The sequence below is a fragment of the Caretta caretta genome, chromosome 7 (genome assembly GCF_965140235.1).
Source record: "Caretta caretta isolate rCarCar2 chromosome 7, rCarCar1.hap1, whole genome shotgun sequence".
In the NCBI taxonomy this organism is placed as follows: domain Eukaryota; kingdom Metazoa; phylum Chordata; order Testudines; family Cheloniidae; genus Caretta; species Caretta caretta.
The window spans coordinates 52,514,683-52,531,660 of NC_134212.1; the positions used below are offsets into that span (position 1 = coordinate 52,514,683).

Here is a 16,978-nt window from a genome sequence, read left to right on the forward strand (position 1 = left end):
TCCTCAGTATTGGCAATACCTCCCAGCTTTGCGTCATCCACAAATTTTATTAGCACACTCCCACCTTGTGCACCAAGGTCAGTAAAAGAAATATTGATAAGATTGGTCCCAAAACTGATCCCTGAGGAACGCCACTAGTAACCTCCCTCCACCCTGACAGTTCACCTTTCAGTATGACCCACTGTAGTCTCTCCTTTAACCAGTTCCTTACCTACCTCTCAATTCTTGTGTTAATCTGCATCTTCTCCAATTTAACTAATAATTCCCCATATGGAACTGTATCAAATGCCTTATCAAAATCCAGGTAGATTAGATCTATTGTTATTTCCTTTGTCTAAAAAAACAGCTATCAGATAGATCTGGCATGATCTACCATCTTATGAAACCATGATATATTTTATCCCAATTACCATTTATCTCTTTGTGCTTTACTCCTTTCTCTTTCAAAATTCATTCCAAGACCTTGCATGTATTTGAGGCCAAATTAACAGGCCTCTAGTTTCCTGGATCACTTTTTTCTTTCTTAAAAATAGGTTCTATATTAGCAATTCTGCAGTCATAGGGTATGATAACCCCCCCCCCCCAATGTATGGATTCATTAAAATTCAACCTTTGCTACCCAATCTGGGGCTGATGGGGATTCCTGGTAGGAGGGACACATACACTCCCATGATTCATAATTCAAATGAGTTGATAGAAAGATCAAAGAGGTTCACCCCCAAAGAATGGTGAGCTTTAAAAAGCAAAAGCAAATCGCTTGCTTGGTGGACCATGGTGACACAAATGGTTCAAGCAGCCTTAAAGTTCACTATGTGGTAATTAGTAAAAGTATTAAAGAAAATATTTTTTGGTCAGCCCTGGACAAGGTTTTAATGGTGTTTGTCTTCTTTGTGGATTCTCTGATGATAAATAAAGGCTGAGCTCTGATGGAAGTTTTTCCAACACTAAGAACATCTCTAGGGTCTCTTGCCTGTATGGATTCTCTGATGTGCAGTAAGGGCTGAGCTTTGACAGAAGTTTTTCCCGCACTCACAGCATTCATAGGGTCTCTCACCTGTGTGAATTCTCTGATGTCTAATAAGGGCTGAGAGCTGACGGAAGTTTTTCCCGCATTCACAGCATTCATAGGGTCGCTCTCCTGTGTGGATTCTCTGGTGTGTAATAAGGTGTGAGCGTCGAGAGAAGGTTTTCCTGCACTCACAGCATTTATAGGGTCTCTCTCCTGTGTGGATTCTCTGATGCATAACGAGGTCTGAGCGGTAACTGAAGCTTTTCCTGCACTCACAGCATTCATAAGGTCTTTCTCCCGTGTGGATCCTCTGATGTGTACTAAGTGATGAGCTCTGACTGAAGCTTTTCCCACACGCAAAGCATTCATAGGGTCTCTCGCCTGTGTGGATACTCTGATGTGTAATAAGAGTTGAGCTCCGACTGAAGCTTTTCCCGCACTTATGGCATTCATAGGGTCTTTCTCCTGTGTGGATTCTCTGATGTGTGACAAGGGCTGAGCTCTGAGTGAAGCTTTTCCCGCACTCACAGCATTCATAGGGTCTCTCTCCTGTGTGGACCCTCTCATGTCTTATAAGGGTTGAGCTGTCAGTGAAGCTTCTTCCACACTCACAGCATTTATAGGGCCTGTCTCCTGTGTGGATTCGCTGATGTATAATAAGGTGAGAGCTCAGAGTGAAGCTTTTCCCACACTCACAGCATTCATAGGGCCTGGCTCCTGTGTGGATTCTCTCATGTTTTGTAAGGTGTGAGTGGCTACTGAAACTTTTCCCACACTCAGTGCATGTGTTGTTTCTGTCTCCCAGGGAGATTCTCTTCCGGGCTCTGGTTTCCTTGCAGTCTTTGTAAACTCCCCGATAATTAATGGAGTTACCCATTTCTCTCCCTGGCTGGGTTCCCTGCTGCCTCTCTGGTCTGTGCTGACTCTTACAGGCTTTTCCCTGCTCATGGCTCCTGGACACAATCAACTGGGATCTTTGCACTAATGCCCCATGCAGTTCCACTTGCTCAGCCTCTTCTGGCTGAGGATTCGGTTCCTCATTCTCATTCACCATCCCCTCACCTGCCGGGACAGAGAGAGAAACCTCAGAAACAGGGATGGAAAAGGGGAGCACAAAACAAAGTAAGTGCTGAGGAGACAGGAAAAAAATCAGGACTTGTATTTCCCCAAACTCTGCCTCATAAGGGAGAAAGGAGGGGATCAAATCTACCTCTGCATCTCATCCAAACAAGGGAAGGGAGGTTAGGGAGGGAGCTTCTGCCAGGAGTCAGTCAGGATAGCAAGGGAGCCATGAGTGATATCTGCCCTAAGGACACAGCACCTGATGGGGACAATCCTGAAGTTGGAGAGCTCACAAGGTCTTTGTACAGAATCCCAATGGTTTCTTTTAGGTGCTGATACTTTTTGAGTTGGTTTCATGATTCCTCACCTGTGCAGGCACCTCTTGGGATCTCTCTTTCTTCAGAGCCGTGGAGATCTGAGACCCATGGCTCATCCCTTCGTTCCAGCTGGGAGATCACATCAGGTTTGGAAACTGGAAACCCTGCTTGGGGGGAAAGAAAACCAGGGAGATCAGCTTAAGTCATGGAACCTCTGTTGCAAAAAAAGTTCTGTTATTTTAACACCTGCCCATTTTAAAGCAGTTAAGATGTCAGGGTGAGTTCCACCGATTCTCAAAGGTGCAGGTGACTCTGTTTATGAGGCATTTAGCTAGCTCCAGATCTGCTGGGAACACACAAAGCCAGACACTCATGGACAAGGGGACTCCTAAAATGCAGAGACGATCACTCCATGTTCCAGAATGCGAAGAGTCTAGTAAGAGGGGAAGTCACCCTGGAACTGCTTCTTGCTAACAGAGAGAGGCCCAAAGACAACGAAAGGTCATAGGGAAGCTGGGACCAGTAAGAATGGACTGGCGGGGTTCAGTGTAGTATGGAATAGGATGGAGTGGGGAATGCCACCAAATGCAGCAGCTCAGGGTATGTGAAAAGGCTCATGTGAAGAAGGCTGGGGAATTAGATGCTACATCTCAGGATGCTCATTCCACTGGAAAAGGAGATTGTGAATAATAAGCATAAGACCACGTGACCTTGGGAAGGAGTGACTAAATGATCCAAGAACCCCGCAAGGAAGCGAGACTGTGGCTGATGCAGATGGGGAGGAGGGGAGTAAGATTCTCTGATTTCCCAGAAGTTTCACTGCCAACCTGTGACATCACCGAGAAAGTGCCCATTTGTGCCAGGGGACTGGTTATCTTGTGGCTGGGAGGGACATAAGTACTAACGAAAGGTGGCTGGGGTTGCAGGGGGTAGGGAAGGGTGGGTGTTGGTGTAGGCACCGAGCGGTGGAGAGAGAAGCAAAGTGAAAATAATATTGGAAAAAGTGAAAGTGGACTATAATCAGAGTGCAGTGCAGGTTCCAAATCAACAGGGCCTCGGCGGGGATGATGTGTTAATGGGCTGGGACTCTCTGCAGATCAAGATCCGCAAAACCTCCCCTATCTCCTACTGACCCTGCCCTCCCCACGTCTCTTAGCATATGAACATACTGCAATGTAAGCCCAGATCTGTGGACTCACATCTGCAGCCTCATTGTTTGTAAACCTGGGTTTGAAAGCCCACACTTTATATTGACCCTAGATTTAGAATGTCTGGACATGGATTTCATGTACCCACACTGCACTCATGTATCCACATTGCATTACACAGACCCAAGTCAAACCAGCCTAACCCAGATTTCCCGGTGATCTCCACAGCTGTCGCCACTCTAGCCCTTTGTTCGTGGTGCACTGAGGGGACTTAACAGTCCACCCTGTGGCACTTTACAGAAGTTTTTGCAGGTCACCAGGACACCCAGCTGAGCCATCTCCTGAGTCTGCATGCTCTTGACAACTGGAGCCAGCAGCATGGACAAATCACCATCTGAAGAACTTGTCCTGCTTGTGCTTTCACTCCTGTGTCAGGAAAGAGGCAGAGTATGCATGAGACACTGGTGAACATTTCACTGGCATTTTCTGATCTACTGAAGGCACCTGTCACAGGATGACGATGACACAGACATAGCAGCCTGGAACTAGCTGACACTGCTCACCGCTCTTGGTGATAGCCACTGGTGCTCCCTATGCAGACAGGTGCTTCTGGAACAGGGCCACATGCACAGATTGGTGGGATCACATCATCATGCGGACCCGCAAGGACCAGCAGTGGGTTCAGCACTTTTGCATGAAGAAAGCTACTTTGCTGGAGCTTTGTGAGCAACTAGCCCCAACCCTCCAGCATCGGGTCCCATGCATCAGGGTGACCATTGGCCACTCAACCCTGGTGCAGTCCCATGAGTTCCTGGTCTGCGGACATGGTACCATGGAGGGGATTCAGGACATGGTGCAGGTGGAGCAGGAGCCTGAACTCTCCCAGCCATGACCTCAAGCAGCGTCTCTAACACGTCTTTCTATCTTCCTCCTCCAAGGGACGTTCCCACTCCAGAGACTGCAGTGCAAGTCTCTCCTTGCATGCTGCATTTCTTCTCATGTTCAGCAGCCTGCTTTTCGCCTTTCTGCTTGCCACGAATCCTTTCCCCTTCGGTACTGTTCCTCCTTGTTGGCCCTGTCCAGGATGTCCATCATAAGCTCATCACAGACATGGTTTCTCCCTGACTGCTCCAGGACACTTTGACATGGAGCCCTTGTTGCCAAGAAGGCTAATGGCATATTGGGCTGCATTAGTAGGAGCATTGCAGCAGATCGAGGGACGTGATTATTCCCCTCTATTTGGCATTGGTGAGGCCACATCTGGAGTCTTGTGTCCAGTTTTGGGCCCCCCACTTCAGAAGGGATGTGGACAAACTGAAGAGAGTCCAGCAGAGGAAAATGATTAGGGGGCTGGGGCACATGACTTATGAGAAGAGGCTGAGAGAACTGGGCTTGTTTAGTCTGCAGAAGAGCAGAGTGAGGTGGGATTTGATAGCAGTCTTTGAATACCTGAAGGGGGGTTCCAAAGAGGATGGAGCTCGACTGTTCTCAGTGGTGGCAGATGTCAGAAGAAGGAGCAGTGGTCTCAAGTTGCAGTGGGGGAGGTTTAGGCTGGATATTAGGAAAAACGATTTCACTAGGAGGGTGTGAAGCACTGGAATTGGTTACCTACGGAGGTGGGGGAATCTCTATTCTTAGAGGTTTTTAAGGCCTGGCTTGACAAAGCCCTGGCTGGGATGATTTAGTTGGGATTGGTCCTCCTTTGAGCAAGGGATTGGACTAGATGACCTCCTGAGGTCTTTTCCAACCCTAATCTTCTGAGCCTATGATTCTATCCCAGGCTTCTACTGGACTGGGGTTCAGCTGCAAAGGTGGACAGGCATGAGAAGAGACATCAAATTCATTATTGTCTCAGAAAAGGTTCAGTGCACCTCCAGAAAAAAGAGCCTGTGGAATGTCAAGGCCAAAAACCCGATACTTTGTAAAACTCAGATTCATTATATTCTCAGACGTTCTAGTTCTCTGCACCTGAGAAGACAAAGAAAACAGCTGTTGGAATCTGGGGGAGGGATCCTGACCTGAAGAGTTGGTGAGTAACACTGCTGGAAGCATGCGGTGAGAAACTCTGCTCCAATCTAATATAGTTTGATAAGTTAAAACACTTTCTAGTGCCTATCTTTATTTTTCTTGTAACCATTTCTGACTTTTTAGCCTCATTACTTATGCTCACTTAAAAGTTCTCTCTTTGTAGTTAATAAACTTGTGTTATTGTTTTATTTAATCCAGTGTGTTTAAGTTAGTGTCTGGATAACTCTATTTAAGGTAATAAACTGTTGTGTATTTATTCCTTTGAAGGAATAATGGATATAATATAATTGGACTTCCCTGGAGAGGGCTGAGCTGTACAGGACATACATTTCTGGGGGGAAATCCGGGACTGGGAGTGTGATGGAGTCACCCTGCAGTACAATCATGGCTGGTGAGAGCTCGGGTATGACTGGCAGGCTGCAGTTCCACAAACACATGAGTGACCTGCATGCTGGTGGCTGTTTGTGAGCAGTCCAGGTTGGAGGCTACAGTGGCAAGGCACTGCAAGGCACCCCAGGTTACAGGGCAGGGGTAACTCAGACCCCCACTGGTCTGGATTGTACCCCAGTATGTCACAAGGAAGTTGGGGGGGGGGTTGCTGTGGTTTACTACCTAAACTTTCTTAGTCTTTCAGGCATTCCACATTCTGGAGGACATCAAAATCCTGGAGGTTCCTGAATGGCAAAAGGACATTCTATTCCAAGGTACCGGTGACAAGCCAGCAGTGTCTGCCACAGAGATTTTCAAGCTTATGGTGACTTGGCAACACATCTATGAGTGGAGTTGGCTGGTGTTCTATAGAGGAAGGCCTGGGAAATACACCCTTCCCTGAAATGTGACTACTTATCTGGAGTTCCTCCTATGGGAAAAGCTTGCAATCCTCAGCACCTGGGATTGGGTCAAAATTCATGAGGGAGTCAACAGGAGGCTGGGTTAGTGTCTGCATGGATTACTGCCTTCCTATGGATTATGATACACCCTGCTCTGAGTACATCTACCTCTGGACTACATACAGACACACACAGTAATACGAATTCTCACAGAACTGCACAGCCACGCCCACCCCTTTCCCTGGCATATTTATGGACTGTCTACAAACTCCCTGATATTTTGGAAAGTGAATTTGTCATCCATACACTACATTTTCCCCTTGCCCAGTACAGTTTACAGATGCGGTTGACTTAGTTGGGGATTGGTCCTGCTTTGAGCAGGGGGTTGCACTAGCGACCTCCTGAGGTCCCTTCCAACCCTGATATTCTATGATTCTATGGCTCGTTCTGCTGTGGCATGGCCAATTTGTCCAGTGTGGTGTACTAAAAGGGAAGGCAATATAAGGATCTTACCTTTAACACCCCAGCACATCTTTGTAAGAATGTGCGAGTATATAGCAAAAAATTAATGTTAAATGCTTGTTAATCTGTTGTTTGCTCTTCCCAGTCTCATTCTGAACTCCACGTGGTGTTGGGGGTTCAGAGACACCAAGGCACTGGCATGCATTCTGCCATAAGCAGATATATGCTGATACCTGCTGTGACGTTATTGACATGAACTGTGACTGTATAGATCATTGTTGCAACCAAGGTCGTACAGTGGCACCAAATCTTGTACAAAGAAGGTCAAATAAGGTGTCTATGAGAAAGTTATGATTTGCTGGTTATGATTATGCTATCTGTATGCAAGTACTATTTTGTATTTAAAGTTATAAGTATTGGCTCTATACCGTCTGTATTTCAAACTTGTGCTATGCTTCTGGGTGACACCCCAGACAATTTGGCATCAGCACTGTCTAGCCTGCTTGATGGCCCATTAAGGGCCATCAGCTATACAACTGACCCATTGAGAGAGGGCAGATTCACCTTGTGACTCAGCAAGGCATGCAGGGACATGCCTATGGACAGAACTCTAAGGTTTTTCCATGCAATGTGCTGGGTAGCTTGTGTTTGGAACAAAGGAAGCACAAGCCACATAGCAAAAGGACTATAAAAGGCAGCTGCATCATCTCCATTTTGTCTTCAATCTTGCTTCTTACCTCTGGAAGGACTTTGCTACAAACTGAAGCTCTGAACAAAGGACTGAATGACCCATCCAAGCTGTGGATGTACTCCAGAGATTTGATTTGAACCTGCAGTTTATTCCATCACTGCTACAAGCCTGAAGCAAGAACTTTGCCATTACTGTATGTAATTGATTCCATTTAACCAATTTTAGCTCTCATCAATATTTCTTTCTTTTTATGAATAAACCTGTAGATTTTAGATTCTAAAGGATTGGCAACAGCGTTATTTGTGGCTAAGATCTGACTTGTAGATTGACCTGGGTCTGGGGCTTGGTCCTTTGGGATAGAGAAAACCTTTTTTCTTTTACTGGGGTATTGGTTTTCATAACCATTCGTCCCCATAAGGAGCGGTGCTGGTGGTGATACAAGGGGACTGGAGTATCTGAAGGAATTGCTTGTATGACTTCTGGTTAGCCAGTGGGGTAAAACCAAAGACCTCTCTGTTTGGCTGCCTTAATAGTAAAGGAACTCCAGCTTTGGGCTGTAACTGCCCTGCTCTAAGCAATTTGTCCTGAACTCTCAGTTCTGTCCCACCAGAGGCCGCTTCATTACACCTGCAGCTTGTAATAAAAATTGCATTTGGTCATAGTCCAGAAATCCCCCTCATTCATACATTAATAAAAATGGACGTGGAGCCAGAAACTTACCAGGCTCCAGGACTACTTTGGCCTCTTCTGTTTCTGCTGTCAGTTCCACAGCAGAATGCGCCTCCAAGGGGTCATCAAACAGCTCCTCTGAGTATGGACCCAGGATATGCTGCAGCTAGCTGCTGAGGGACCAGTCGGAGCACCAGAATCACTTTGCTAGCCTGATCTGATGGCTGTTGGCTCCCCTCAGGAGTTCTATGAAATTGAACGTCAGAAGGTTGTCATCCTTGCTGACCAGGCTATCGTGAATTTCTTGGGTCTCAGTGCTCAGCAAGCACCCAGCACCTGGTCAAAGTCATTGTAAATGAGACAGGAGGCTGGGAAGTTCCCAGAGATGCAGTTCTCTGGCTTTCCAGTAGTTGCTTTTGAGCCACTTAATCTGCTCCCTGCACTGGTCACTAATCCATGTAATCCCCAGTGCTGCCAGTTGTTTGTTATTTCTTGGTACAATTGGTCATTTTTGATGGTTTTACTGAAGTCCATGTCTTGCTCACTTTGTCCCAGAGATTCACCAGAATCTGACTGTAGTCCTGTGGCCATGCAGCAGCATGCTGGGCAAAGGGCTCTTCTTGTTGGTGGCCACAGCTGTTTGCAGTTCAGTGGTCAGAATAAAATGGCAGGGTTATAGGATGTGCAGTTGTACTTGAAGGGGCATGCTTCCATTTCCTGGGAGTTGATTGGCTAGTCTTGAGACAGAAAGGCCAAGGAACACTAGCCCATGGGATTGTGGGATAGCATTGCTGGATGCTCAGGATATGAGTCAGGGGACCTGGACTTGAATTGCTTCCACACTGTAAAATGATGAAGTTTCTGGAACTCGGGCTCAGAATCACTGCCCTGGCCAGGTCCAAGGGCCCAGGTCCTGAGAGCTTACTGGCCTGAGTCAGATAGATCTGTGTGTAGAAGGAATGGGGGTTGGGCTCGAGCCAGAGTCTGAACCTGAGCTTACACTGCAGGGTAGACAGAGCCTCAGTCCTATTTCTCCACACCCCCTGTGACAGAGCTGGAGCGGCTCTTTAGTACTGATGAATACTGAATACCCTGGCCTGGTTATTGGGATATTGATTGTATTACTATGCTGGTTTAGTTTAATAGGGACACAGCAAGGAAAACAAGCAGGAAGGGAGGAAGAGTGGCTCAAGATGAGACACCCCTTATTAATCGCTTAAGGATTGGTAAGTGACAATGCCTGAAATATTAGCTTGGAATAGTCTACCTCTTGGCTCCAGACAATTTACAGAACTGGGTTAGCTGAGCAGGGCCAAGGTCTGGAGCCAAGAAGATCAAAAGGACTGGAGCAGTTTAGAAAAGGACTCGTTCCCAAGAAGGGGACGGCTGATTAGGAGATAGGGGGGAAAAGGCAGAAACTGGGACCGCGCTAGGGAGTCAGCAGAAGTTAGACCTGCCTAGGTGACCATCAGGAGATGGTAAGCCTTTAGGACGGCAGGCATGCATGAAGCCTATTTGTTATTTTAAAATCATTTTCTCATATACTTTTTTTCCCTCCTGCAAAATCAAACCACAGCAGTGTTTAAGGTGGCTGTTTTGTCACTGTGCACCACTGATCCTAGACTGTCAAAGGTGTCACCACTCAGCCTGACCTGCTGGGTAAAAAATGGCTGATACACAGAGTATTGCAGCCTAGGGCCCGATCTAGGAGCAGGAGAACAGCAGAATTCCACTCCAGAAGGAAAGGCGCAAGGCCTGACAGCGTGTGGGGGGGGGGGGGGGCACTCAGAGAGACCAGGAAGGGGAGAGAGGTGCAGCTACTCACTCCCCTTCCTTTCACTGCTCTCAGCTCTCCCCCACCCCCCACAGTGTCATCACCAGGATGCAGGCAGTCTGAGCTAGTGGTCAGACCAGGAATTGGGCATCAGACCAGGTCAGATAACAGGAGGTCAGACGCTGAGACAGGCCAGAGGGCAAAACCAGGAGTCAAGAGCCAGCAGGGTCAGTTTCCAAGCCATCAGAGTCAGGCAGTAGGAGCAGGTGTCGCTGGGAAAGCAGTCCTCAGCTGGGGAAACCCAGCTGCAGGGACTATTTCCTGTGTCTGTGCTTCAGTTAAATAAAAGAGGGGATCAGGACCCCCAACGTTCCACCAGTCAGCTGGAGTCCTCTGTCAGGGTTCGGCTTCTAGTCTGACAACTGCTAGCAGGTCCCTGGGTGGCAGGCGGAACTTATTAGCTGCTAAGAGCCCCATGGACCAGCATTCAAGACCTGTAGTCCCGGACACCTAGGGACAAGAGCATGTGCTGCTGGTGTTCTCTCCTCCCCTCCTATCGCCCATGGCCCTCTTTGGTACCCGTTCCCCCAAGTCTCCTGCTCCCCAACCGCTTCCCATCCCAAACTCCATTCTAAATGGTCCTTACTCCTGCCAAAAAGAGTGTCCCCTCTCTCCCACAGCTAGAACACCCTTTCCTGGAGCACCTAGCATCCACGTTCCCTTTACTCACACCCCTAACCCTCCCAGCTTTTTGAGCTCCTGATCCAACTTCCTCCCACTGCTCCCAGCCCTCCATGGCACCCAATTCCCTACAGTAGCGGCTCCATGGCATCCTCACTGCCCCCAGACCTCCCAACTCAAAAGAGCTCTTTGCCCCAAGCCTTCCTCTCTCCAGCCTGCCACCAGCTGGACCCTGAAGGAGGATCGTGAGGTAGCTTTCTGGAGGTGTATGGAGAGCTCCTCCCAGCATGAGTGAAAGCAAGAAGTGGATAGTTTGAACTTTTAACAAGCAGGTGACGGAGGCTGGCAACCCTGGAGGATCACTGGTGGGAGCTGGCATCTCAGTGCTGAATCAGAAATCATATGTCAGATGGAGACAGGCTGCAAAAGGCCTTGCCACTGAAGACAAGCAGTTTATGTTTGAGGGGACAGAGATGGGAGAACCAATGGAGGGATTCAGAGAGAGGGATGCCATGGATTTACAGGGCATTAGAAGCTGCAGCCTTTCTACAGTCTCTCTTGGGACTGCCCCCTTTAATGTGCTAGACCCTAAGCTTAGTTCTTTGGAGGGCAAGCCCCACAGCATCACTTCTCTGAGTGTGGGCCCGGTGGCAGCACCCCCTTTTCTTACCATGGCTCTCCAGGGAGTTCAAGAGAGTCCCCTCTCTTTAGTGGGTGATGCAAACAGTAGGTATCTGCAGCAATGCAAGAGACGCTCTTCACAACAAGCCAGCGTTTATTGACAATACAGTATGGAAGGGCCCCCTCAGGTTAGTCTGAGCCGCAAGTGTGTGCAAGAAAATGTTATAAGAGCAAGCTGATTTTGGAAAAAGCTGCTTTGGAGGAGTCTATCTCAAGAGCCCTTTATCAAATAATCCCATCCTTGGGCACCCCCACGAACAGCAGCACATTTCAAGCCAATCCAAATAAGCGTGTGGATTTTAGGGCAGTGAGAATGGTCAGCCTTTAAACAGAAAGCAATGCTGAACCTTAATTATAGCAGAGCTAGTGCTCCTCTGTAAGGACTTCCTGAGTTAGCGTTAATAGTTGTAGCGTTTGGAATTTCAGATCACCATGAGCCAAACCGACAAGTCAAAGAGACCGAAATGCACACAGGCAGGAAGACTAAGGCTCTGTTCAGAGCCAGAGGGTTTCTAGCAATCTGCTCTCACACAACTGGCTCAAGGGACATGCTGTGGCCATTGATCATAGAATATCAGGGTTGGAAGGGACCTCAGGAGGTCATCTAGTCCAACCCCCTGCTCAAGCAGGACCAATCCCCAGTTTTTGCCCCAGATCCCTAAATGGCCCCCTCAAGGATTGAGCTCACAACCCTGGGTTTAGCAGGCCAATGCTCAAACCACTGAGCTATCCCTCCCCCAATGATGCTGAGCTACATCCATGTGTTTGAGTCCTATGTCTGACAGCTTCTAGACAGTGTGTGTTGGGTAGAAGTTCCTTGTGGAAGTTTTGCTCTGATACCAACATTTCTCAGTTGAGAGCAATATTTTCAAGTGCTCTATAATCCACAGGCAAGCTTTGACCTGGCCTTCACTTAAAAGCTTTACCAGCATAGCTATGTCAGTGAGGGGTGTGAAAAATCACATCCCTATCCCACATAGCTCTGGCAGCAAGAGCTCTGGTGTAGACACAGTTATAGTGACAACAAAGTCCATTTTAAAAAACATCAAAGACATTAAATGCCCATAAATTTCCTTTATGCAGCATTTAACATTGCCCAGTGCTGCCTCATGTCCTGATGGTGGCTAAACCTCTGAAAACCAGGAAACAGAGTTAAAGTAAACGTCACCCTTGCAATGCATCCTTAACTCTGCCCCCACTCCCCAGCCCTGGAGCTGGCAATAATCCCTACATTGGGAATAGCTGAGTAAAGGTGCAAAGGTTTACAAACTACCAGGGGACGTGAAGGGTTCTCCATCTCTTGAAATCATGATATGATGCCTTTCTAGAGGATGATTTAGTCAAACACAAGGTATTCAGCTCAATAAACTGGTAAGTGGATGTAATTCTATGGCTTGTATTATGCTGCAGGTCAGACTAGATGACCTCATTGTCCATTTTGTCCATAAAATCTCTGAGTTTATAACAGATACGAGAAAGGACTGGCGTTGTGTTCCACAGACCGCAATACCACCATTAATCTGCATGCATTCCAGCTATGTGCCCTGTGCTAGCTCTAATTGAATGATGCAGGAATTAATTGGAGCAGCTTGGCAGAGCTGTAACTGTAATGTGAAGAGAGGTGCAAATGAACCTTGAGGGACCAAGTCTGCCTCATTTCAGTGCTGAGTGTTATTGACCCAACCTACAAAGGTACACAAAGTTGTGTTCTCACCATGGGGATTGTCAACATGCTAATGGTCTCCGGGCTTAGTGAGGAGTAAGTGAAGGCAATGACTCAGAAGGAATCCCCATGGGGAGGGAAAAGGCGTGGTAATGTTTTGCTAATCTGAGATGCTTTGTGTGCAGTAGGCTCAGTGTTTAACTGTGGCCTGGGGTAGGTAGCTTCTGTCTGCTATAATGGAAATAAACCCAAGTTTTCCCTTAGCAAAGAGAAGATGTTAGACTTTGTGCTACCCTGTCATGTGCTCTGTTCCCAAAGTGTTCTGTAGTGGGGAGGGCAGAGCATTAGCATGTGTGTCACTGGCATGACGGGCTGTTGCTGAAACAGGGCAGAGTTGAGGTTGCATTGTGGGGACGATGTGAACCTTAACTCTTCATTTCCCCTTCTAATATCTGAGGGGACAGGAATCCTTACCCAGTGAGGTCACGTTCTCATAGTTCTCCTGCATGACGTCTCTGTAGAGGGCTCTCTGAGCAGGGTCCAGCAGAGACCACTCCTCCTTGGTGAAATACACAGCAACCTCCTCGAATGTCACCGACCCCTGAAAGAGCAAGAGCCCCCCACTCAGTACCTGCTGCCCCAGAGACAGCCCTACTAGTCACAGGGGAGCAGGGCCAGGAAAATGGAAGCTCTGGGAGGCACAGTCCCCAGAGTCCCACCCCCACCCTGCTCAGAGAAGCCAGGAGGTATCAGAGTGAAAGGAGGGAAAGAAAGAGCCCCTTGTCCCTCCCAGCACACAGAGGGGCAGGGTCTTCACATTCATCACACACCTGTTGGCCAGAAGCTGACACAACAGATGGAGCCCCTGGCAGGGTCCAGGTTCAGCCCCAGGATAGGAATCCTAACACCCTCCCTATTGCCAGCAGCAGCATGTGAGGGGATGGGTCATCTCCCCTAAGCTGCACTGGTGGGTGCCCCCTTAGTATCTCATCACAGGCTCTGGCTGGCAGATTCTCGCTCCAGCACTGGGAGCCTGGTAGGTTTTCCCAGCCCTGTCCAGGGGGGCTGTTTCCTGTTCTTCAAATCATGGATTTTCTACCCCAACCCCCATGGGTCTGTTCCTGGAATCTAGGCCCGAGTTAAACTAGTTCCAGCAGGTCTGTCACACTGTCCTTCCCCCCCCCCCCCCCATCTTCTATATTTCCTACCCCCTCCCACCTCGAGAGCAAACTGTCCAGATGCTCCCACCTCCTGTGTATTTACTGCCCCTCTCCAGGAACTCCCCGATAATCCCTACCTGAACTGGCTCCACTGCAGCCATTCCCCTTCCCTGTCCCATGGAAAGCTGAGCCAAGCCGGCACAAAACAGGGATGCTCCTCTGCAGCCTGTCAGGGCGAGAAGGGCAGCTGGGGAGATTTCCAAACAGACTTTGCTTAATTCCACATCACAAGTCTCACGAGTCCCCCTGGCTCTTTCCCTGCAGACAGATGCTCCAGACACTGCTATACTGGGAACAAGCTTTAGCCCAGCACAGCCACAGCCCCACCACCAGGACTGAATTGAATATGTTTAAACCCCTCCCAGTGACACCGTCTCTGAACCTACTGCTAGAAAAGAACAGAACCAAAGGAGGCACTTTGGGGGATTCTCCTGCCATAGGCCCAGGGGAACCGGGAGAGGCAAAGACAGGCTGTTCCACTCTCTGCTCCTCACCTTGCCCACAGGACTGTGAATCTACTCAGGGAAGCTGCAATACACGTGTCAGGGCAGGCGAGAGATCTGGGCCGCTCCCTCCCCACTTATTTCTCCCCCTGCCCCTGTCAGGCTCTCTCTCCTTTATCCCCTGCCCCTCTCCCTCTGGCTGGGACAGCCCCATTCTTGGGGTTTTCCCTCGCCCATGTCTGGATCCGCTCCTTGCAATTGCTCCCAGGAGGGGCTGTTTGCGTAGAGTCAATGTTACCCCTGTCCCCGAGCTCACTCACCCGCAGTCTCCCGCTCAGGGCTGGGCTGGGGTGGGCAGAGCCCGGGGCAGAAAGCCTGGGGGAGAAAGCCCCCCTCTCGGAAATTGCAATGCAGGTCTCCCCCAGCTCGGGAGAAGTAGCAGCTGCTCAGTCCGGCTCTCTGACCCCAATGCAAGCAGCAGCCAGCTTCGCTCTTTGTTCTCCTCGATTGCTGCCTCCTTCCTCCCAGCAGCACCCTCCGCAGCAGCCTGCTCTGTTGCTCCAGCCCCTTCCTGTGTCCTTCAACACCAGCCCGGGCTGCAGAGCTGCTGAGTCGGGGGCTTGCTCCGGCTGGAACACGCCCCGTCTCCGCGCGTCCGTGCAGGAGCCAGTCCAGCTCGCGGGAAGTAACTGGCTCTCCGGGCCAGAGGGGGAAGGGGATATACAGGGAAAGCGGAGAGAGACTGAGAGGAGCAGACGGAGAAATAAAGGGGGAGGGTGGTTCGCAGTTCCTTTCACTGCATCACCCTGGGCTGAGCGTCACAGACCCATCACCCCAGGGATCCCCCCGTCTGCTTCATGCCTCGCTGAGTAACTGTAGAAACTCACTGTTACTGCCCTCCCCACTCCGTTGCTTTGTCACCCCGCCATGGGGGCAGGTCTGCAATTAACGTCTCTGCTTTTAGGGACAGGAACTGTATCACTTTACTGCGTGGGGAGGCAGCAGGGAAGCTCGCACACTCAGGGGCACTGTTCAGATAATAACTAAAGACTAGGGCTGTCAAGCAATTAAAAAAATTAATCACAATTAATCACGTGATTAAACAATTAATTGCTCTGTTAAACAATGATTAAATATTTTTGGATGTTTTCTACATTTTCAAATATATTGATTTCAATTACAACACAGAATACAAAGTATACAGTGCTCACTTTATATTGTTATTTTTTATGACAAGTATTTGCACTGTTTTGTGGGTATGTCTACACTACGAAATTAGGTCGAATTTATAGAAGTCGGTTTTGTTGAAAGCGTTTTTATACAGTTGACTGTGTGGTCAGTTTAGATGAGCTATTACCAGCAGGAGAGTGAGTTTGTGTGTGTATGGGGGTGGGGGGGATGTGAGAAAACCTGGATCTATGCAGGAAATAGCCCAACTTGATTATGTAAAGAGTTGTCACTTTGGATGGGCTAGCACCAGCAGGAGAGTGAATTTGTGTGGCGGGGTGGAGGGTGAGAAAACCTGGATTTGTGCTGGAAATGGCCCTCCTGTTGATCACTTTAGATAAGCTATTACCAGCAGGACAGTGGGGTGGGAGGAGGTATTGTTTCATATTCTCTGTGTGTATATAAAGTCTGCTGCAGTTTCCACGGTATACATCTGATGAAGTGAGCTGTAGCTCACGAAAGCTCATGCTCAAATAAATTGGTTAGTCTCTAAGGTGCCACAAGTACTCCTTTTCTTTTTAGTTGATTGTGTGTGTCCCCACACAAATGCTTTAAGTGCATGTAGTTGGCGGAGTGTGTCCACAGTACTGAGGCAACCGTCGACTTCTGGAGCGTTGCACTGTGGGTGGCTATCCCACAGTTCCTGCAGTCTCCACCGCCCATTTGAATTCTGGGTAGAAATCCCAGTGCCTGATGGGGCTAAAACATTGTCACGGGAGGTTCTGGGTACATATCGTCAGGCTCCCCTTCCCTCCCTCCCTCTGTGAAAGCAAGGGCAGACAATCATTTAGCGCCTTTTTTCTTGAGTTACCTGTGCAGACGCCATACCACAGCAAGCATGGAGCCCGCTCAGGTAACCGTCACCCTATGTCTCCTGGGTGCTGGCAGACGTGGTACTGCATTGCTACACAGCAGCAGTTTATTGCCTTTTGGCAGTAGACAGTGCAGTATGACTGGTAGCCGTTGTTGACGTAGTCCTGGGTGCTCTTTTAATCAGGCACCTGGGCAAACATGTGAGTGACGCAGCCAGGTCATTTCCCTTGTTTCGTCTCATGGCGATTCAGTCCCGCACT

The 16,978-nt window shown here is 48.8% G+C and overlaps 1 protein-coding gene across 1 annotated transcript; it reads right to left on the reverse strand.

Annotated features, from left to right (window-relative positions):
- Window positions 1-855: 855 nt before the first annotated feature.
- Window positions 856-15,525, reverse strand: LOC125640692 (uncharacterized). The gene is made up of 5 exons (XM_075130659.1): window positions 14,999-15,525; window positions 14,313-14,422; window positions 13,490-13,616; window positions 2,439-2,555; window positions 856-2,071 (listed from the first exon to the last, which is right to left on the reverse strand). Exons 2-5 carry the CDS (start codon window positions 14,352-14,354, stop codon window positions 957-959), a joined length of 1,401 nt encoding a protein of 466 aa, XP_074986760.1. The 5' UTR covers window positions 14,355-14,422; window positions 14,999-15,525; the 3' UTR covers window positions 856-956.
- Between the last annotated feature and the right edge of the window lie 1,453 nt (window positions 15,526-16,978).

Excerpts from the sequence above, each read along its gene's own strand:
- LOC125640692 (XM_075130659.1), bottom strand. The coding sequence starts at position 14,354 with ATGGGACAGGGAAGGGGAATGGCTGCAGTGGAGCCAGTTCAG. Across the intron at positions 2,556-13,489 it reads TGAGAACGTGACCTCACTGG|CAGGGTTTCCAGTTTCCAAA; the intron begins GTAAGGATTCCT and ends TTTCCCCCCAAG. Across the intron at positions 2,072-2,438 it reads CCCAAGAGGTGCCTGCACAG|GTGAGGGGATGGTGAATGAG; the intron begins GTGAGGAATCAT and ends CTGTCCCGGCAG.